Source organism: Dermochelys coriacea, chromosome 4 (assembly GCF_009764565.3).
Source record: "Dermochelys coriacea isolate rDerCor1 chromosome 4, rDerCor1.pri.v4, whole genome shotgun sequence".
In the NCBI taxonomy this organism is placed as follows: domain Eukaryota; kingdom Metazoa; phylum Chordata; order Testudines; family Dermochelyidae; genus Dermochelys; species Dermochelys coriacea.
The window spans coordinates 119,753,244-119,776,105 of record NC_050071.1 but is presented as its reverse complement, the minus strand read 5'-3'; the positions used below and the strand labels follow the sequence as shown (position 1 = coordinate 119,776,105).

Here is a 22,862-nt window from a genome sequence, read left to right as displayed (position 1 = left end):
AATATACAGGAACTCTTTTGCTTGTGCACTTATAAAATTTGTCCCTAATAGTGATAATTTGTGGGTGGGATTTTCAAAAGCATATCAGCAAGCCTTGTGATTCTAAATCACTTAGGACCATATTGTTAAAGGTATTTGGGCATCTACCTGCCATTGAGTTCAATGAGAGTAAGGCACCAAAACATCTTTAAAAGTCTGGCCATTAGACACTTTTGAAAATGCCTCCCCATATTTATATAACATTTTCATGCAGAAATGTCAATGCACGCCACAGAGACAAATTATTACCTAGAATAGCAACCTGTTCTGATCCATCAAAAAGAATCCACTCACAAGGCATTCACTCGTGCGTGGAAGTCAGTGGAACTCTATTCAAGATGATAATGATCTAAAAACAGGTTCTAGAGATGAAAGGTCAGAACAAAGTAGCAAAAACATTGAATCCTGGATAGAGCCAGTCAGGTGAAAATTCACAGTTGATTGGATTTTTTTCTTCAGACGTTTCGGTTCCCATTTTATTAACTCTCCTGCTTTGCTGGCTGGATTGCTATTTTACAGGTGCTCAGGTAGATGACAACAACCCTCGTCGCACTGGACACCGCATTGTTGCGCCCCCAGGTGGTCGCTCTAATATTACCAGTCTTGGCTGAACAGAGATGATGGGCAGAATGGCAAGAATGAAGGATCATGGAATAATGTCTGTTCCCTTTGATGTCCATGTTATTGAACCCACAGTTCAATGAGGGGAAAATGAGTTGTCTTTTGTTTTTCTTTCTTTTTCTTTTTTTTTCCTTTTTTTTTTTGGTATAGGAAGAAGTGATAATAGTGTGGTGTATTTGCTTGGAACTACTTGCCTCACAATTGTGCTTTCTTGCCATAGTCACCTTAAAGCATGGTGCTTCCATTTCCCCTTTAGTGACTACAAGATTTATCTTTGTCTTGTAACTAAATGATGGTTCCTTTGCACCTGTTAGCTGTACTAGAGTAGTAAATGCATGTTACTAAGTTATTTATGCAAGTTGCAGTCTGTGAGTGCATCTGTTTAGAACACGTTGCCAACAATTGACACAATGCCAAGATCAATGCCACTAAAATATATAAGAAGGAAGAATGTGGACATTTTTAAAGTGTGCAGTAGAATAGCGTAAGTGGCTTCTGTTAATATCTTGAATTTATTATAAATCCACGAAGCACTGCTCCCAGATACAAAGAAACAACTTCAAAATGTGTAATGACAACGTGGCCTCTATAGCAATTCTCATTATCCACTAAAGTACATTCCAAGTATGTGTCTTAATTGTTTTCATTTTAGACAGAGCCATAACTTCTACGCAGCAATGCCATTGCCATCCCATTCAGAGATTTCTCCAGCTGGGCAGTAGTGCTCTCCTTGTGCATGAGTGTTTTGGTACTTAAGAATAACTCAAATTACCGTTGGATTTTTAAACTTTTTTGTACAAAGTTTTTCCTTTGTAATCACATGCATTTTTACTTATTATACCCTATCAGATCTACTAGTTGTGGTTCTATTTCTGAATTCAAAGCTTGTGAAATAAAGGAAATGAAAAGATCCTTAAGTGTCTTTTTCTGCCTTCCAGTGCTCTTGCTCACCAAAATGGTTTTTTACAGTGGAAGTGTTCCCTGGCTAACCATAGGAAGTTTTCTTCTGGGTCCACATCATTTGAAAGAAACTGCATCCTCAAAGCAAAAAGATCGTTAATGTATAACTTTCTGCGCACACTTGAAAATTGTTTTTGCATGTTCCAATTCAGCTGAGCTGAATAGAGTTTGTGGTAAGAATATAACCAGTTCTAGTTGCCTGGTCTTTGGCCCACTAACAGCTACAGTGGCAGTCCACCTGCAGCTCTGGGGCTGTATCGGATTTGCATAAAGTGGAGCAGATTGCTGCCATCCTCATTTTTAATATGGGACAGCAACCACCAGAGACAGCCCAGACTCAGCACGCAATGCTCCATCTTGATCTAAGCCATCTTCCAGTTGGCATTGCCTATTGGGATCCATCTCTCTGTATGTTCTTATCAGGAGCACATCACAAACTAATGCACAAATGGACTGTCTTCTTCTTTGGGAGTGTGATGGAAATGTCCTCCCTCCTCTTTTCCAATGTGTAAGTGTGTGAGAAAGAGACCTTCTCCTTGCCCCTCCTTCTATTTCCTTTTCCTTATTTGCTTGTGCTGCTGATGCTAAGGGGAGGCCAGGCTAAAAGATTGAGGTTGGGGGTTGTCAAAAGAGCTGAAGTAATTTGGGAGCATAAATTCCAAATTCCATTGTCATGTCTTTCAGTGGGACTTGTGCTTCTTAGGCTTAACTACACTAGAAAGTTGTACTGGGGTAAAAATTCTGCCAGGGCAGTGCCACCAACAAAACTATTTAATCAGAGCTCATTCACGCTCAACCGCTTGTTTCAGGGCATTGTGCCCACACAGCATCAAGCTGCATGACAAAAGGCCTGTAGCACTGCATGTAGGTGACGCATGTGGATAGGCACAGTGTCCATTGATTTCAGCAGAAATTAGGAGTCTTAACTACCTTTGTGGATCTCAGCCACAGAGTCTTTTGAAAATCCACCTACCTTGCACCTTGTGCTGAAGACAGTGGGGTGTCCAGAAGAAGAGCCAGTCCCCTAGAAAGCTTTGCCTCTCATCTCCACGTTTGACCCTGAGATTGACAGTCGTGCCATTTCTGTGGGACCTTAGCAATTGAGCTTTTACTTGACTAAACAAATGAGAATAAACACAATGTAACTCACATTGACAAAGACGCCATTTTTTGCTATTTGGAAAATATAAAAGATTCATTGCTAACCAGAGGAAATGTTCTACTGGCTATTCATGATATTTTTCATGCTGAAGTGGCCGTGAACACACACAAGGCAACTTTGAAGCCCTCTATTCTGAATTTTAATGGTTCTGAGCTCAATACTTGTCAGTGTATGTCAGTGTAGTTCTGCTTTGATTACTTTGAGGACTGAGGTGCTAATGTGTCCATGTAAGTTGTAACCTTCTAGAAGCCTTTCTACCTTTTCCGTGGTATTTATGCTGCTTCTTTAAGGAAGTGGAGTATAGGACTTGGATTCTGTACTGTGTCTGTTTTATCCCTCTCTGACAGGCAGTAGTACCTGGGAGTGAATTAAACAGAGTTAACTTGTTACATCGTCGCCAGCCAAGCAGTGATCAGGAGTCTTTTCCTGGACCCTTGCTTTATTAAAACATCCGAGTGTTGTCATGCTGTTCTCAGACTGGCTTTGAGCAGGCTGAGGTAAATGGTCTCTCCCCTCCCAACTGAATAAACAAAAGGCCAGATTGTGACACTGTTTATGGTTCCATGCCAGGGAGTAGGAAGCCCCCTTGCTTCTCACATCATAGGTAGCCATAAGGAGAGGAGCGCAGCCTCCATGTGACTGCTTCTCCCATTGTTGTGCATGTGTGTGTGTGTTGTGGGAAGTGGAGGAAGAACTGGCTCCATTTCCCCTCTCTCTACAATGCTCCATCCAGCACATGAGAGGAACCAGGGACAATGTTATGACTCTTTGAGATGGTTAACATGATGCCCCTTATTCAGGGCTTTGGCAAAGCTACAGTTGTGCTGTTAATGATGACATTAAGACTGGCCCTTAACCAGTATAGTGTTACCCATTAAACAGCCTCCCCACAAATCATTGCATTGAAGTTTATCATTACTCTTTGTGTACATTGCACTGGCCACCATTAAATCCTCATGATGGTGTTTCTAATCAAACTGATTTGTGTGATTCTTGCATGTTGTTATCTGAGTTCCTGCGTGCATTGCCCATGACAGTTCCAGTGGGAATATTCTCATCTTTACTTAAAAGCAAATTAACCACTGAGCGAAAATAATGTATTCTAATTCATCTAAGATGCGCAGTGTAGGGGTACTTCCTCTTTAAATCAGATGCCAGGTGTTGTCTTGAGGGAAATACAGTAGACATTAGACCTACTCACTTTCATGGTTCTCACACTCTGTGACATGTGTTATTCTGTGACACACTTGTGTGATGAGATGCACATGAAATGATGTGTATCAATTCATAAAGTTTAAACAGCTCTAAGTCCAGCAGCTTCTTCTGCATAGAGCAGGTTAAACAAACACAGACCTGCAAGGCCATGAAGAATAGGAGCGCTATTTCAGGAAGTAAGTTAACAGCTACACATTCTAGGTGTCAGAGGCTGGATCCTTGATCCACGCTCCAGGGGCTTTGCACTGCTCCAGTGCTGCCAAGATGATGGAAAATCAGCACAAGCAGCTATCTGGGGATGCCCCTAGTATAAAGGGAATTCCCAGGTAGCATCAAGCCAGAGTAGTCAGCTCCATGCCACGTCCCTCATAACGCTTGGTGTAGGGGTGTACATAGGGGAAAGACGCATGATTAGAGTGCTACTGTACTTCTGTGATATTCGGTTGCCCAAATGGCCTCTTGGAGATTGGTGCAGCTGTGCATCACTTAGAGCAGCTCTGAGGTTGCTCTAAGTTGCTCTGGAGGCTAAACTAGTGCCTGGCCAGGTTTGTGTGTGTAAAGGTTATAAAACGCCATTTTTGCACCCCTCTCAGGTGCATGACGCTCCTAGCCCTAAATCTCTAAATAAAACATGACTGTCCTTCATTAATTTGTGCCCAATGAATTCAATACACAGAAGTCTTTGCTTTAAGTCAGTGATGAATCTGTAGCACACTGCATGTTTAGCTGGTTCCAGGCTGCTAGTATCAAGTTAAAGTAAAAGTGTTATAATCCACACCAATATTAAATCTTTGCAGGGCACCTTTAAGAAGGATTTTTGTGTCGGGAAGAGGCTAGCTGTGTTTATGCCCAGGTTTTATACAGGAGACAAATGGATTGGTGGCCAGCAAAAAGAACACTATAATTCCCAGACACACTCATCCATACCAGTCGATAGGATCCCAGTCCTACAATATGCTTTCAGTAGGTGGAATCTACTGACTTCAGTGGGGTCTGCCCAGGCAGCTCTCATTGGAGAGGCCTTTGATGGATTCACTGATTAAGGCCAGAAGGACCCATTATGATCATCTAGCCTGATGTCATGCATAACATGGGCCTCTTGATGTAATTCCTGCATCAAACTCATAACTTCTGTTTGAGTTACAGCATATTTTTTTATTCTAAGGCCAGAAGGGACCATTGTGATCAGACAATCTGATTTCCTGCATCACACAGGCCATAAGAGTTCCCTGAATGACTGCCTGTTTGAATTAGAGCGCAGCTTTTAGAAAAACATCCAATCTTGATTTTAAAATGGCCAGTGATGGAGTATCCACCCCGACCCTTGGTAAATTGTTCCAGTGGTTAACGACCCTCACTGTTAAAAAAACTCTGGCTCTTATTATCTAGTCTGAACTTGTCTAGCTTCAACTTCCAGCCATTGGATCCTGTCATGTCTTTGTCTGCTAGCTTGAAGAGTCCTTTAATGTCATTTTTTTGTTCCCCCTGAAGGTCCTTCAGTCTATGATCAAGTCACCTCTTAACTGTCTCCTGGAGATACTAAATCGATCAAGTTTCTTCAGTCTCTCACTAAAAGGCATGTTTTCCATATGTTAATCAGGGTTTAGATGAATACCTTCCAGTGCTTAATTTGTAATGAAAGAGGTGACGGGGCTCCTCTTTTTTAAAACAGTAATTTTTTTACTTTCGTAACTGACGTGGAAGCTCAGAGGTGCGGGGGCTCTGAACTACCCAGCCTACAGGTGCGGGAGATCAGCTGTGGCACAAATTAAGCCCTGGTACCTTCCCATTAAGTTTGCATCGACTATATCCTGCGACCTTGCTGTCAGCTGACAAAGCTACTTAGCAGCATCCTGAGGACTCTTAGTACTGGGAACCATGCTAGACAGTGCACTTAACTAAAGCAGGAGCAAAACATTTCTTGACTAGTAAATCTAAGGCCAACCCCTACTTAAAAATAAATATTTAGAGGCGGGAAGGGACCTCAACAGAAGACCAGTGCGGATGCAGCAAATGTTAATATGTGGATGCCAGTAAAGCATCAGATATAGTGTCACTCTGCTAGGGTTTACAGACCCATAAATGGAGTGAAGGGGCAATACTGGGCCAAGAGGACCCCACCCTGCAGGAGCTGCAGCACATGCTCCAAATGGAGGATCTGCTCAAAAGGGGACTCAATGTCAAGCAGGGGGAGTGTGTGAGGGGCTGTCTAAAGGGAGGAAGCCAATGTGCAGCTTCTGGGGACACAGCAACACACAGAAGAGGAGTCTGGATTGAGGATAAGACCTCCCCAGCTGGGAGGATAGGGGCCTGACCCTTTTCCCATCCTGGCTCCCTGCTTACAGAGAACCACTAAGCACTGTGGAAGGAAATATATTTGACAAACTATGCTGCTGAGATTGATTGGGAACTCTTGCTAGGAGTGGGGGGAGTAGGCTCATGGCCCATACTGAAAAGACAGAGGGGAGGTATTAAGCAACCCAGGGGAAGCTAGGCAGGTGTACTAGAAAGAAGGAACTGAGACATTCCATGCCTCTCCTCCTTTGGCCCTGGCTTGGGACCCAGTGGAGAGGCAGGAACTGGGTTCACCTACCTTTTCTGTGCCCTGCCCCACTCCATCTTGCTGGAGAACTCTGGAGTATTGGAAATGATGGACCATGGCTTGACCACTACATCTTCTGGACTCTGAGTGAAACCCCCTATAAATTGGCAGGAAGGCTGTTGAACCACAGCCTGTCTACTGGGCTTGCTGGCCTCCGAGTGAAACCTGCTACAGTTATACAGTCATGGTCACAATAGTAATCCAAATTGGTTTGGATAAGGATATTGTCACCAGGACTGAAAGATATCAGATGAACACAGAGATTAACAACATACAATGATGGTGTGAGCTGGGGGGTGGTTCTAGTAGAGGACAATAGGTGCGGTCTTGTTTAACATCCCTGTTGATCCTTCAGGAAAAGGGGTAAGCAGCATTCTACATATACTTAGTCCTGCCTCAGCAGAGGGGGGATGGACTACATAACCTCTCGAGGCCCCTTCCAGCTCTACATTTCAATGATTCTATATTAGTGACATTTGAACACGATACTGCATTAGGATGTGAAAACAGGGAAGTAATGCAAAGAGACTGCGAGGTTAGAAATATGGACAGAAGGTAACACAATAAGATTCTGCTTAGATAATATGAGCTACGCCACCTGGGGAAAAATACCTGTGAAGTGTATTCACGATGTGGTGAAGAGATCGGAAAATTTTGTAATGCAAAAAGGGTGACTTTCACTCCTGTGCACAGAGGCAGCAAAAGGACTATGAACCAGTTACACCCTCAAAAAAGGACTGAAGTGGGACTTAAGTCATGTAGTGCCCTCTGCACAGGTGTGAATTCCACTCAAGCAGTGACAGTGGACAGTGAATTAGAGTCTATAGGTACAGGAAGAGTGTCACCATCAAAGTGGGAGCGGCATATTTACCATGGAAAAAAGGGAGAAATAACTAGGAGTAATGAGTTGAAACTCAAAGGAAAATTTTAAGTTGATTAGTAGGAAAATATTTTTAAGAATGGAATTGTCCTATTAGACAACAGAATAATTTTCCAAGGGAAGTGAGAAAATCCTTGTGTGAGGAACCCTGTCAAGGTTCCTTCCCCACTCTGAACTCTAGGGTACAGATGTGGGGACCTGCATGAAAACCCCCTAAGCTTATTTTTACCAGCTTAGGTTAAAACTTCCCTAAGGTACAAACTATTTTACCTTTTGCCCTTGGACTTTATTGCTGCCACCATCAAGCGTCTAACAAATATATAACAGGGAAAGAGCCCGCTTGGAAACGTCTTTCCCCCCCAAAATCCTCCCCAAACCTTACACCCCCTTTCCTGGGGAAGGCTTGATAAAAATCCTCACCAATTTGCATAGGTGAACACAGACCCAAACCCTTGGATCTTAAGAACAATGAAAAAGCAATCAGGTTCTTAAAAGAAGAATTTTAATTGAAGAAAAAATAAAACAATCACCTCTGTAAAATCAGGATGGTAAATACCTTACAGGGTAATCAGATTCAAAACATAGAGAATCCCTCTAGGCAAAACCTTAAGTTACAAAAAGACACAAAAACAGGAATATACATTCTGTTCAGCACAGCTTATTTTCTCAGCCATTTAAACAAAACAGAATCTAACACATATCTAACTAGATTACTTACTAAGTTCTAAGACTCCATTACTTTTCTGTTCCCGGCAAAAGAATCACACAGACAGAGAGAACCTTTGTTTCTCCCCCCTCCAGCTTTGAAAGTATCTTGTCTCCTCGTTGGTCATTTTGGTCAGGTGCCAGAGAGGTTATCTTTAGCTTCTTAACCCTTTACAGGTGAAAGGGTTCTTCCTCTGGCCAGGAGGGATTTTAAAGGTGTTTACCCTTCCCTTTACATTTATGACAGTGGCAAAGACACAGATGGCATTTTTGGGGAAAAGGTGAGGGGATGGGTGAGATGGTTCTATTCTCTAGCAGTTGGAGTGGCCAGGGGAAGCCAGGCATAAGTTAGAGCAGTGTTTCCCAAGCTTGGGACACTGCTTGTTCAGGGAAAGCCCCTGGCGCGCTGGACCGGTTTGTTGACCTGCCACGTCCGCAGGTTCGGCTGATCATGGCTCCCACTGACCGCGGTTCGCCGCTCCAAGCCAATGGGGGCTGTGGGAAGCAGCGGCAGGTATGTCCCTTGGCCCGTGCCACTTCCCACAGCCCCCATTGGCCTGCAGCGGCAAACCGCGGCCAGTGGGAGCCGCGATCGGCCAAACCTGTGGACATGGCAGGTAAAGAAACTGGCCCAGCCCGCCAGGGGCTTTCCCTGAGCAAGCGGCATCCAAAGTTTGGGAAACACTGAGTTAGAGCAACCCTGGAGCTTCTCTGTCTTATGTGGGGGAGGGAGCTGACATAGTCCCTGGCCAGCCCTAAAAGCCAGGGAATGAAAGGTGATGTGAAGCTACATTTGCTCTCTTTGGCCCTACCAGAGAATCTGGATCTACTTTTTATCAGAAGGAAGAACAACTATGTTCGCTGCCATAAGGGGGCACTGCTGGCTAAATTTTGAGATCTTCTTTTGCACATTTCCACATTCCTGAAGAAAAAATGTCATCTCCAGTCTCTCTTATTAAAATTCAGTAATTTCTGGATGAGTCACAATGGCTATAATGCAACTAGGTTTTATTGATTAAACTACATATTAATTGTGATGGGATGCTGCATCTTTCTTGTATAATTTACAATAGTGTATAAAATGCATGTGCCACTTGAACCTTAAAAACTGCATTCTTGCTAGCTACATAGCTCTGATAGCTGAGGAGGGTCAGCAGGGCCATTCTCAGATATGGGCAAATATGTTCCATCAATTTAAAAACATTTGAGAAATAGGTGAGTAAAATGTATAGCCAGTAGGTTAATATGAATGTTGCACTTCAGCAATCCATTCAAATAGCAGAGCAAAACACTGTAAGAGGTATAATTTGGAAAGACCATGCATTATTTTGATCTTAACTGACAGAATGATTAACCTATTTACAGTGGCATGTAACATGTTTAATAAAGTGCATGGTCTGGTTATTCCATTTTCAGAAATTAACTGCAAACACTATATTGTACTTTAATACACAGAACACTGGACCATGTTGTGATTAGTAAAGTATAAATCTATTTTAAATAGGTTAAAAGGTGCTTTTAAGGAAAACTTTACAATTGATTAACTAAATACACATTTCATATGATATGAACATAGTTAAATACATTATCTAGGTACTGTATGCAGCCAACAACAATTAGCTGCTTGGAATGAAATTTTTTTAAAAAAGGAGAAAGATAATGAACTATAATAAAAAAGCACGCAGAAAACTGAAAGCTGACTTAAAGACTAGGGAATGCAAAAATATAACAGATACTACATCTTGCTTCTTCTCAATAATAATAATAACATACAAATCTGAGATAGCCATGAAGAATAACATTTCTACATCTTGGTGCAAGTAGAAAAACAGCAATATGTAAAACACTGTTTCAAAATAAAATAAAAAATAGATCAAATCCCACTCTACTGTATTTACGGTAGACATCTCATGTCCATTTAAATATCTTTTAGACTTTTATTGATTCTGTTAATCTAAAACAGCCATTCCAATGTTAAGCACTAGCACACCAAATCTAAACTCCATAAGCCCTTGGTGTGCCACCATTGTAATTTTAATCAGCATAGCTACCACCTGGTTGCAGCCTGAATGCTACCAGCTCTGCATGGGAACCACTGATCAAAACCCAGACATTCAAGGTAAGAGCCTACATTGAAGCTAAGTGGAAATGTCACCTGCAATAATGGTAACATGCTTTTGTCTAACGGTAATAACTTCCACATTGTGCCATTGCATCAACCCTTTACCTAAGTATTGTGCTAGATCCTCAGACGGTGGCATAGCTCCATTGACTTTGACGGAGTGACACACCAATTTGCACTGGCTGATGGCTTTGTGATGGCTCTTTTGGCATTTAGGGGAGAAACCAGCCATGGTAAAAGCACCATAATTTGGTCCCTGGAAATAAAATGTACTACTCCTCTCTACACACTACAGGGTAGTATCCAGGACCAACAGGGGTTAAACATTTAGGAGTACTTTTGGGAGATGGCCCTTGTTAATTGGCCTTACATATCAGGAAGTATATAACCTGTTGACCTTTGCTAGGAAAGGCTCTAAAGAGATCAGCAGAATATGCTAGAAGGCCTGTACAAGGACTATGGCCAAAAGAGCTGAGGAGGGGGGATTTAGTGATGGTTTAAACTGTTTGTTTCTTTTTTTCCTTGCTTTTTAATGGCTCAGAAAGATGCATCTGACCTGAGATGCTAGGTGGAAAGGGCCTATAAGAGCCTTAGGTTCTGCTAAATAAATGCAGTACCCCAGGATAAGGAAAGGATGGGGGGGGGAATGTAAAAGGAAATGTTTGTCATCAGTGTCAGCTCTGTTTCTTACAATGAGAGTGGTTGGGCTCTGTTGCCCTAATCAACAGTCATCTCACCTCAGTAATCATGGGCTTAAATACCTGTTGCTTTGAATGCTGAGTACTATTCTTGCTCAAACAGAGCCCTCTCTAGTAACAGGGCTTCACTTGTCACTTGCTCCAGTTTCTATGGGAACAAGTCACTTTGTCACAGGTTTCCCCTAGATTTAAGTTTTTATCTATTCAAACACTTGTCAGGTTTTCAATTGTTGTCTCCATCTGATTTCCAGAAGTGCGGAGTATCTGACTTCAGCTGGGGTTATGAATGCACACTGCTTCCGCATTCTCTTTTGAAACTCTTTTGAAATGCATCCGATGAAGTGAGCTGTAGCTCACGAAAGCTTATGCTCTAATAAATTTGTTCGTCTCTAAGGTGCCACCGGTACTCCTTTTCTTTTGAAACTGTTTGCCTGGTTTATCAGAAGAATTCAATGGGAGCTGCAGTGGACAGTACTTTTGCAATGAGGGCCTTGCTATGGTTACTCCTCATTTTTAATGCTGTCTACTGTTAACTAATACTGCTTATTATCAGTCAATACTTACAAATGATTTTTGTTTACTTTGTAGTTTGACCTTTCAGATCTACCATCTATCCTCTCCAGGCTTCGTTTCCCATCCCCACCCTGCCAGAAAGAGGCCCCCTTTGTACCACTGCCCAACATGATGGGCTTGAATTTGCTTGTGGCTACACTCAGATCTTTATTCAACCTAAAGGCACAGATTTTTAAGAGAGACCCATTACCATGCAAAGTTTTTATGCCAATCTGGAACTCTAATTCCTGGATCCTGGCTGGCCAAAGGGTCAGAATATTCTTCCTCCCCTCCCGCCCCCCCCCCAGCTCTAATAAGCTCTCCTTTTGGAGGCGGTGACCCCCCCCCAACCCTTTTTTTTCCCCTTGATTTCAGCGAGCTGGGGACTTTCTGCAAGTCCAGCTACTTTTCACAAAAAGGAAACCTTTCTCAGCGCTCTAGCTGGTGGACAAAGCTGGCTTCCTGTTCTTTTGTACAGAACCAAGTAGGAATGTTGCATTATCAGCCTAAGGAAGATGGCTACATGCTGTATCTCCATATAGTGGAGTTTTGTTTATACTGCTTCACAGTTGTGGAATAAGAATTTTTAATGAGGTCCTTATTTGTTCCCCAATGATCCTGCTCAGTAAATATTTGCAGTAGTTCAGTTTGTCCAGAAAAATGCTTTGGGACTCAACAGTCAGGCTGACAGACAATTCTGAGAACTGTTTTCACTACATGTTGCACCTCTTCTGCATCTTTGAATTCTCCCCTTGATCAATTTCAGTTTAATGCTGCCTCTGCAATTTGTTTCTGATTAGAAAACAAAACAAACCCAACAAAATAAAATTTCAGACCAAAATTCTCCATTTTAATAACAGAAGGGAGTTTGTTACATTGTAATATTAGGCTTTCACTTTCTGGCTGCAACTGACTTAGGCCTGCCAAAACATACAAGATAAATATACACTGATGTGCCCTGTGCTCTTTCCCCCTGTTACAAATGTCTTCTGTTTGCTGAAGGAAAGCAGGGTGCAAGAAAGCATGGTAATCATGCTATCAGGGACAAGAGCCATCTTCTGAAAGCAAACCCAGCCCAAGGTCACTCTGGGGATAAATACTCTTCCTAAAGGCTCCATAGGGTTCTTGAGAAGCAACTATTTGTAATGCCTGTCAGAAGGATCTGTTCAATGCATTAAGCCCCAGCAATCAGTGAACCAGTTTGAGCTATCCCCCCAGTAAGCAGCTGGCACACTTCAGCTTTGAGCCTCTTTCTACTTGTCTAGTTAGCACCCTAGGAGATGTTTCAAACAGTGATTATGTTGATAGCAAAAGCTGTCAGCTCTGATCCTCCAGAAGCCAACAACCAACAAACCTGCTTTTGTCCAGGAAACAGAGGCAGTGGCTATTTAGATACTAGTGGCCAGATTTTGTCTGATGTAAATCATCGTAGTTCCACTGACTTCAATAGACCTAGGCTGAATTACACCAGCTGTGAAACTATCCCCATGTGTAAGAAACACAGTGAAAGGAATACCAAGCTTGGACAGAAACATACAATTTCTTATTGTTATCTAAAATTAAAGTGAAAATTAAAAAGAAAAAAAACTAGGAAGCCAAATTTAGAAGCTCTTCCTCCCTTTAAAAAGGATGATGGGGAAGAGTGAGTATGTTCATGCTTTAACAAGAATACTGGTCAAAAGAGGAAAGAATGTAGATACTATATTTTTTCAATCAATGTATTTTCTTAAGAAACAGATTTTTTATCAGTTATTATAAACATGCTTTTCAGTAGGCATCCATTTTAGCTTCTGATTGATCCAGAAGTCTGTTCCTGGGAGGCATCTGGTCATTTTTCATTGAAGTCACCAGAATCCTCTTTTCCCCAGGAGTGGGGATTCTTCCTTTTTGATTTTTGGCTTTTTCCTGAAAAGGCATGGAAATGTGGGTTAAAATCACCACAGTAACTTCTTTCAATTATGATTTACCGTGCAGTGAGCATGTCTTTCTTTTCACACCTGTCAAAGGCTGACATGTTTTAGAATGTGCTTTAAGACATTATGCCACAATTAGGTAGTTTTTAAGCAGATAAGTGTATTAGCAAACTAATGGAGATTGCTGTGAGCTACAACCAAAAGAATAAAGGCCATTGCTTTGTAATTTTAAGGAAACATGTAGACAAACTTGATGTTAATGATCCATATTTTTGTGTGGTCTCAACTATGCCTCTAGTTTTGCATTCATAGTTAAACCACAAACAATGATTGCGGGGAGGATGATAGCATGGGGATGAGATAGGGTGGGTTCAAAAGTGCCTAAATGAGTTAATTAGGAGTATTAGTGCCATTGACTCTTAATTGAACTTGTGCTCCTAACTGAAACCTCACCCTAAATATTTCACTTCAGCAATCGATTAGTGGATTCAACATGGTCAGGGATTTTCATTCTGGAGGTTGCATGCTCATTTAACTGCACCTGCAGTTTTGGCTCCACAATGGAGGGCACAAAACTAGATTCATTTTAACAAATTTGTCCCTGCCAGTTTAAACAGTGAATTAATTAAGGCTGCAGTTAATTCCTGTAAGTATGCAAAGCCCCTATGATTGTACTTATTCATAGGAGTTTACTTTTTTCGGCTGCTGGTGGGGAATGAAGGAGGATTATTCCTTCCTCCCCATTCAGAGAGAGAAACCTGGGTGATTCAGTTCTGATGCCTGTTTGATTGTAAATAACTTTAATCTGTGAATTGAGTCCTTCTTTATGGTCAGGTGTTTCTGAAGAGGATGCTGAAGGTGTCAAAGTAATTCTGGGTTGAAGAATTAAGCTAGCTAAGGCCTTAACTTGCTGGATATATCTCTGGTAAGACTCACACAAATGTGTAAGATGATATGGTAACTTTCATGAAGCAGCTCTACTTAGCAGAGTTTCTCTCTTTTCCCTGATGTATGTTCAGATCTGAATCTTTTTATTTGGTGCCTATATCTATCTTTTACCAGATATAATCCAGCAGGAAAGTCCACCACTTTCAGCTAGGAGTGGCAGATAACTTGGAACCCTTTCCCATTCAGGGGGAGGTTTTCAAAGGTACTAATGGCAATTATGTCCTCAACTCCCATTGATTTTCAGTGCGAGATGGGTGCCTCACTGCCATTTGTGCCTTTCAGAATATCCTTCCTAGTGTGGTCAGATAGGAGGATAGCCAGTGAACTAATGTCCTGGGCTTGAAAGAGCTTAGGAGGGTCCTCTGTTAGATAAATAATTCAATCCATTTAAACAGAGGGGTCCCCAAGAGCATTTATTTTTTAAATACCTTTCTCTCTATTTTCCCACTGAGTATACTGATCTGGGGATGGTAAATGGGTAAAAGTGCTGGCCTGAAAATCTGAGGCCCTATATGAGCCTAGATTGGAATCTAAATTGGCTAAACATATTGCCTGTTTTCAGAGCTAATTTTATAAGAAAAGACGGTGTAAGTATAATTTGCAAATCCCTTACCATGTATGAAGCTTTTAAAAAACAAAACAAAACAAAACCGCAAGCAAGCAAGCATCTCAACACTAACCTGATTGAATGCTTCTATTTAAAGGCTGCTTGCGCACTGTGAGGGGAATTCGGGCCAAGGCAGCCAGCTCAGTGATGAAATCCTGTTCTGCTTGCTGAACACAAAGGAAGACTTATTATGATACTTTATAAAAAGAGAAGAATGCTAACAAAGTTCAAACAGTTTGATTCCAGGCCATCCTAGCCTACTCATGGAGAGGACAGGTGGGTTTAGAAGTGTGAAGAGCAAGGCAGTCACCAGGGTCACATCTGTGAACCGAAGTATGTACTAGTAGTAGTAATAATAAGAAGGCTATATCCTCTGCTTTTGCTCAGCAAAGAGAAAGTGATGTGGAGATGACAAAAATGTTCTCATTGATAGGGTGGGCATGCTCACAACTGGCTCCAGAGGGAATTTGAGGTGAGAAAAAGGCATATTAAAATAAAAACTACTCATCAAATGTATTCTGTGCAAATGCAATACCCTTTAGGAGGATTGGACTTAACACATTATTTGATCTGTTCTTGAAAAGGCTTCTGCAAACTTAGAGAGCCTGATCCACAGTCCACTAAAGTCAATGGGGCATTTTTCCGTTGACTTCAATGGGCTTTGGAAAAAGCCCCCAGAGCCTCTCAGAAGTTTTGCCACTGACTTCAATAGAAGCAGGTGCAGGTCCTCAGCTAGCTATACCTGCAACTTGTTTTACCTTGATTTACCTTTAGCTGATTTTCAAGCTGTGTTTCTAGATGATGCAATACCAATATCTTCTGTTTTAGAGAGTCCAGACGAACTTGCTGCTGCACATCAAACTGAGCCAAGAATTTTTGTTGTTGTAACAACATCCTGGTAAAGGAAAGCAGGCTAGTTCAAGAGGGTTTAGCGAGTTTAACCTAAGGATTAGATCTATTTTTGTGCTATTTAGAAAGTTTCTTACAGAGTGAGAAATTCCAACTACTAAAATAACCCCTGGCAGCCATAAAGAGACCATTAATTTTGCCAAAGCAATTAATTTTAACAGCTTCCATAGTCACTAAATGCAATATGATTTTTTTTCTTTTTTGGTAGATTTGCTCTTCCTCCAAACTGCAGGGGCATATGTTGCTTTGGATAGTCTTTTGGTAAGATTCAGGCCCTCTTTTGTAATGTTCTAAGGTTAGAGGCTGACATAAAAAACAATGTTATATTCTGCATGGTATTTTCAAATCAGCTCTTTTGTCTTTCCCTGTATCATCCACGTGCCAAGAGGAGTTACTTGTGGAAGAGAAAAGAATTAGGAATTTCACTCTTGGTATTACACAGCTTAGTTGAGACTAAGCCAAACTTGTATTAGCAAATGTATTCTTTGCTTGACTTGTTTTGCTGGCCAAAGATTAATATTAGTACAGTAGAACCTGAATTTCTGTAACTCTGCTGAATGTGAAATGCTTCTTTCCTCCGATCAGTTATTAGCGCTATTAATCACTCACGAGGTTCCTGAGAACTATTAGTGCCTTTGATCTCCTAGAGCAGTGTTTCTCAACCTGGGGTCGCAGGACAGGTTTATATGGGGTAGGGGCAGCTTTAATAGTGACAGAGCAATTCTCTGAGCTCGGATACACACAAATTGAGAATACACTTTCCTTTTTCTTTAAAGGCAAAACACAAATAAATGTCAAGAACAAGTTTTTGTGGTCTGTTGTTTGAAGTTATTTAATCACAGTGTGTCAGTTCACAAAACCGAAACAACTCTCAAGATTTAAATATCAAGAATAAGTAATATTCCCGCCTGCTCTCACCTTTGATGGACTGCCGATGACATGTTCAGGGTGCTTTGATTCATTTTTACTTTCAAGGTTTGGTCATTTTCTTCTAGTTTTTTTCTGAGTCTGTTACTTTCAGTTCTTTCTGCTAAAATAACATTTCTGTAAAATCTTTTGCTCAAAATAACAAATCCTGTGACGTTTTTACTTTGAGTTGTGACAATATATTAATTTAATTTTCTTATCGGCACAATTCAATACAATGCCAGTCTTTCCAAAGTTAGTGCTGTTTTAATGTGTAAAGTACATCTTACATACACCTGGTGTGTATACTTATGCTACTGTAATTTGTTGAAAAATTGGTCAGTCTTTTTGTAATTCACTTTTCCAGACAGGCTCAGATGTAGGTGGTAATTTTCAGGCAATTATTATTTTTATCCACTTTTTCCAGTAGACTGATGCACAAGAAAGTCAAGTGACAGGTCATAGAACTCAGCCCAGGTTACAATCTAGACTTCTGCTAGCTACAAGTCCTTCATGCTAACAACTAGGTTGTGAAGTTTTCAAGGCGTACCCCTTTTGATTTCTTTTTGAGGGGGTGGTGAAGAAGGCAAGAACAAGCCCAGCTAAACTCAAGGGCCTAATCCATTCTGGGATTAACTACACTGAAGTAAAAAACAAGGAATGGATGTAGTCCCCGGGTTCTAAACTTCTTTAGTTTTATTAGTCTTATGCTTTAATGAAGAGTACAGGCACCACTTGTGCTAACTGTTGCAGCAGGCTCCTTGTTTTCCTAAGTACAGGGGAGCACTTGATGCAAACACAAGCCCAATCCTCTCCTGAACATAGTACGGCAGACTTCCAAGTGGACGAGATGGCAGCAGTTTCCAAGCAGTACATCAGGCACGGTTGGACCTAGAGTAGACCGTAAGATAAGGAGAAAGCAAAACAAGAAGCGAGGAGCAAGAAGCAGCTGTCACAGGGCAGCATCTGAAGAAAATGTACCAATTTGAAGTTTCTCAGGCAGGTTATGGTTAATGGCCAGTGGCAAGCATTAAAAGATAGATGAAAGTGCTATAGAACTCTGTCTCCTAACACAATAAAAACAAGAATCACAAAAGAGAAGAAGTGGTTCATAGATATTAGAAACCTAAGATGGATAGCAGTAAAAGCACATGGGTCTTCACTATTCTTTCACTCTAGTAATTCATGATTGCTTTTTGTTTGATTTGTGATTCTTCACTGGGTGTGTCTTGGGCAACACAGGTCTAGACAGTATTATCGAGGGCCTAATACACTCCTGTTTTTATTACCAACATAAATAAATTTCTGCTCTATCATGCTAGTAGGTTTATACTCAAGTAATGCAATGACAGTATTTCCCCCCCCCCCCCCAACTGGATCTTCAATCAAAGAGCAAAACCACATTCTTAGCAGCTGCTTATAAATTTAAATCTCACACAGCTTGTAAGTAGTAATACTGATGTGTTGAACCATTAATATTACCCAGACAGACAACAAAATGAGCAACTGACATAACTCTCACTCTATATTTTGTCACTCAGTCATGAGTGATATTCAAGGCCCTGCTTAAGCAAACCATTTAGACATTTGCTTAAATACATCCCTATTAGGAAAATATTTTGGCACATGCTTAACTGTAGCCAGCTGCTTAGGCCCAGCAAAGACACTGGGATTTAAGCAGGTTTTTAAGTTCAGAGCTGACTAGGGATGCACTACTGAATTAGGGCCAAAGCCTTCAAGAGTTGAGGGCACTCACTCAGCATCTTTCAGGATCAGACCCTGAATGACACATACCGGGACGCTTTACTGCATGGCTTCTGTTCAACAATGCAGGCTCTAAAATGCATTCCTACCCCTTGTATCGCATGCTTCAGCATAGAAAACTGAATGGGAGGTGGTGGTCATTGTCTGGTACAGCCAAGGTCTGAGTTTGGTAAACTGGTAACATTTTGGAAACCAAAGCCTATAATTATTATACTTCCAGCACTTTGTATTGTTTTTGAAGGTGCAAGCAAATTACAAATTCAATTTACTTTGTGATGTACTGTTACATTCTGTGATATTTAAAGATATCTTTATATGCTGTGACAGGGTGCTAACAGCAGCACCCTGATCACTGACAGTGTTGCAGCCTCAGGAAGGCTGCAGGCCCAGCTGAGGGCAATTATACACTTTCTGGTAGGGGATTGCCACCCAGGTGGTCACAGTCACCTGGGTTAACAAGGTAATTTGGGGGTGGGGGTGGGGGAGGAGAATATAAGGAGAGGAAACAGGAAGCATAGGTGGCTGAGAAGGAAGCTTAGGTGGGGGTGGGCTGCAGGGGAAGCTTGTCCTTGCTACAAACCAATGTTGCATAGTTTTCTTATGTAAGAGGATACACCTTAGCAAAAGATAAATAGCCTGGTATACATTTGTGACTGCAGAACCACGTGAACTGGCCAGGCAGTGAGGTTTACCAGGTAGCAAAGAAGGGGGCCCTGTCACATATTGCACATACATTAATGGCATTTGTCAACTGTAAAGCTTAACACCATATAATTACTGCTATTCTTCATACCCTGAAGGGATTTCAGTTGTTGAAGTTTTCTGTCTTCATGCCTGTCCATGATTTTTTCTATTTGCTGGTAGTAGCTTTGCACCAGTCTATTGACACCATTGCTGGTCACATATACACTCTCTACAGCTGCTTCTGTCAGTCTCTCCTGCAATACAGTACAAGTAGCTATGAATTTATTAAGGGAATAACTAAAATGTCTGTCTGCTTAAGAAGCAAAATAGAAGACTTGCAGAAATCTTCATTTTCTAAGTATGAGTGTGTATGTGTGCAAGTGCATGTCTGTGAATTTAGTACTTGTGAAATGTGCCAGATTGATGTTCTGGAAAATAGGGCCCTCTGTTTATCCACAGAACAGTACAATATGAATAGTGACAGTGCAAACTTCCCTACTAATATGCTTCAATCTGCATCTGGAGGGGACCCCTTTATGATGGAGGGGTTCAGTCTCCATAACCCATTCCACCCTAGACTGCTAATGAGCTACAATGCACACACAGCTCTCCCATTTTTTCATTGTACAGTAAATTAAGCAGCTTCTCCTCTTATCTCGTCAATCTTGATATATACTTTAATATGGGTAAACCAATTTTCATCTTGACTGACTTGGCAATAATTCTGTTTAATTCATAGTATTTAACCTTAAACTCCTCGTAAATGGGTAGTGTTGGGTAGTAAATGGTCCCAATATGCTCCTAACCATACTAAATCTGTCTTGGAGAGAGCTCTCAACTCTCTTATGCTCCTGAGTTGGGTCTAAGACCTGGTCTGGCTGCCAGGATGAGTCAGCAGAAGAGCTCTGCATCTCTATACAGCATTTGTTAGATCATATAACAGGTTGTAGTTCTTCCGCTTGTGATGCTTTCTTATGCTGGATAATAAATTACTCTAGTGTCCCTCCAGTTTATCGGACAAAGTATTTCCCATTTCCTAAAAAGGCTGATCAAATACCTTGAAGTCCTCTCCGTCTTCAGAGCTTTGATTAGCAGCTTCTTGCCGGGCATGCTGGAGCAAGGCCTGCCCAGTCACTTGTTCCATGTGCTGCTGCACAAGCTGAAGAGCTTCTTGAATTTCTGCAACTAACTGCTGATGAAATTCCAAACGTGTTTGTTGAGTTTCCTCCTCCAACTTCTCCTCTTCTTCCAGAATGTGAGATTCCTGATAATCAGATAAAATCTATGAGAGCTAACATTCCACTACATACCTTTAATGCCAAATAACTGGACATTAGACTCTTGATTCTTTAGGAGACAGACATCCTTGGGATAAGTCTATTGATCTTAATAGCTATATCAAAGTTGATCCTATTGTATATATGGTTTTTAAAGGAAATTCCTTTTACCCCTGCAACAAGGCTATCTTTGACTACATCTAAATGTACCTATTTCTGGCTCCCTCCAGAGATGGGTGAGTGGTTGTGTATTTAGAATGTTCACCATGTGTACTATTAGGGGGTAGTGTGTTTGTAAAGGTGCCCTCTTTCAGATGAGATTTGAAATTGAGGTCTTGACTACTTTCAACAGCTAGTGTGCTAACCTCAATGACCTGGCTTTATTTCAATCTGGGTAACTACAATTGCTTACCATAGTTTCAATTGTTTTGTATTTTTTTTCTATTTTGTCCTAAACTGTTGTTCAGTTTTGCTAGGCACTGTTAAAAGGATGATGTGTTTCATCCCAGAGGCAGTTGCATTTTGAATGAAGCAATTTTTATATGGAAAGTAGGAAAACTACTTTGGGATCCTTTGCAGTGCAAGACACTAAGTAAGAACTATGCTTAGGCACTCAGATAAGAGGCTGATGAGGGCAGTAAATTGTAAGGTCCTTCAAGAGAACAGTAATGCAAAACACCTGTTTTCTCTAGCAGAGGGTATAGGAGGAGAGAAGGGGAAAATGAGGCACATTTTAAACATATATTCAGTAAAAGCCAGAGAGAATAAGTAACGTAAAAAGACTTTCTACAAAGGAACATGTTCCAAGCACTGCAATTATTTCTATATCCCTTGACTCTGTCTGCTATAAATGCTATTTACTTAATTGATACCTATTAGTGATGGCAGAAGCTGGTCAGGTACTGCTTACACACAGCAATCTAGGGATTTGCTGGATCCCAAGAAGTCCCCCCAAATGGGAAGCACTGAAAAGATACCAGATTTTTGAAGCAAATTCTCTTTGCTACCCACCTGTAAGCATATAGAAAGTTAACACATAACATGGCATAGCTCACTGCTGAGTGACCTTGGGCAAGTCACTTCACTTCTGTGCCTCAGTTTTTCCATCTGTAAAATGTGGATAATGATACTGACTAGAGCTTGTTGAAAAATTTTCAACAAAACTTTTCCATTGAAAACTGTTGTTTTGCCAAAACTGAAATGTTTTGTGCAAATGTGATGGTTTCAATGAAAATTTCATCAGGAAGTTTCTCAGGTCCAGGCTGGAATTTCTGAAGGTGGGGAGAGAGAGAGAGAGAGAAACCAACTCGCTCTTAATTGGCAGAACAGGGAACTGAACCAGGTCTCCTACATCCAACGTAAATGTTCTAACTACTAGGCTATTGGCTGGGGAGGTGTGTGGTGGGGAATGGTTGGTCTCTGTCTCTCATGTTTTTTGTAAAAAATTCCAGAAGCTCTAATTTTTGTTCTGCATTGGAACAAAAATTAATTTTGAAACCTTGAAACTTCTTGCAAAATTGAATTGTTTACCAGCGAGTCCTAATACTGACCTCTTCTGTAAAGCGCTTGGAGATCTGCTGATGAAAAGTGCCAAATAAGAGCAAGGTACTGTCATTATAGCAGACAGCTTCCAGGAGAAATAGTTCAGTATTTAAAAACAATATGTTATGTAGAGCTCAGATTATTCAGATGAGTCCCATGATTACAGCAGATTTCAAATCCTTCAGATTGAGTCCTTATGCTGTGACGCATCTTGTTCTTTCAAAATATCACACTAATATGAAAAAACGAGGAGTCCTTGTGGCACCTTAGAGACTAACACATTTATTTGGGCATAAGCTTTCATGGGCTAAAACTCACTTAATCAGTGGATTTTAGCCCTCAAAAGCTTATGTCCAAATAAATTCATTAGTCTCTAAGGTGCCACAAGCACTCCTCGTTTTTTTTGCTGATACAGTCTAACACGGCTACCCCTCTGAAACCTGACACTAATATGAGTAAGGGGATAGGATGGGATAAAACAGAACAACACTGAAGAGAGTGTTCACAAAAACTGCATTTCAAACCAATGTTGTTTAGAATTAAATGTGGACACACTTTCTTTCTTTCTCCCTTTCTTTTTATTTTGAGGGTAAGCTTCCAACAAAATAAAATTAATCTGGCAGCTGCTCGAAGTAACTACATTCCTCACGGAAAGTAAGAAATTAGAGTAGAACTATAACTACCCACAGGTATTTTGGAGAGTGAGGGTGCCCATGTTAACGCTGGACTGTTTTGACACATCTTTATTTATAATCA

General features: G+C 41.1%; 2 protein-coding genes and 1 long non-coding RNA gene across 9 annotated transcripts in view; 2 read left to right on the top strand and 1 right to left on the bottom strand.

Moving 5' to 3' along the window:
- CRMP1 (collapsin response mediator protein 1) overlaps nucleotides 1-1,094 on the top strand; it is a 62,384-nt gene extending 61,290 nt beyond the window's left edge. For both annotated transcript variants that reach the window (XM_038400124.2, XM_038400125.2), the window contains exon 14: nucleotides 559-1,094. In XM_038400124.2, the coding sequence (XP_038256052.1) occupies nucleotides 559-650 (92 nt within the window). In that variant the 3' untranslated portion in view covers nucleotides 651-1,094. The remainder of the gene's footprint in view (nucleotides 1-558) is intronic.
- Nucleotides 1,095-10,328: 9,234 nt separating this feature from the next.
- On the top strand, nucleotides 10,329-22,789 carry LOC122459702. The gene is made up of 3 exons (XR_006280551.1): nucleotides 10,329-10,499; nucleotides 19,727-19,734; nucleotides 22,778-22,789. It is a non-coding gene; the product is annotated as an uncharacterized LOC122459702 (long non-coding RNA).
- The window catches only part of EVC (EvC ciliary complex subunit 1), a 79,329-nt gene continuing 68,851 nt past the window's right edge, over nucleotides 12,385-22,862 (bottom strand). For 2 of the 6 annotated variants that reach the window (XM_038399541.2, XM_038399545.2), the window contains 6 exons: nucleotides 20,345-20,551; nucleotides 19,397-19,541; nucleotides 16,852-16,963; nucleotides 15,793-15,919; nucleotides 15,098-15,191; nucleotides 12,385-13,461 (listed from right to left, as the gene is read on the bottom strand). In XM_038399541.2, the coding sequence (XP_038255469.1) occupies nucleotides 13,385-13,461; nucleotides 15,098-15,191; nucleotides 15,793-15,919; nucleotides 16,852-16,963; nucleotides 19,397-19,541; nucleotides 20,345-20,551 (762 nt within the window). In that variant the 3' untranslated portion in view covers nucleotides 12,385-13,384. Of the gene's footprint in view, nucleotides 13,462-15,096; nucleotides 15,192-15,782; nucleotides 15,920-16,851; nucleotides 17,731-19,396; nucleotides 19,542-20,344; nucleotides 20,552-22,862 lie in introns of those variants that run through there. The other 4 variants (XR_005292569.2, XM_043512458.1, XM_043512459.1 and 1 more) reach the window with 4 other exon arrangements.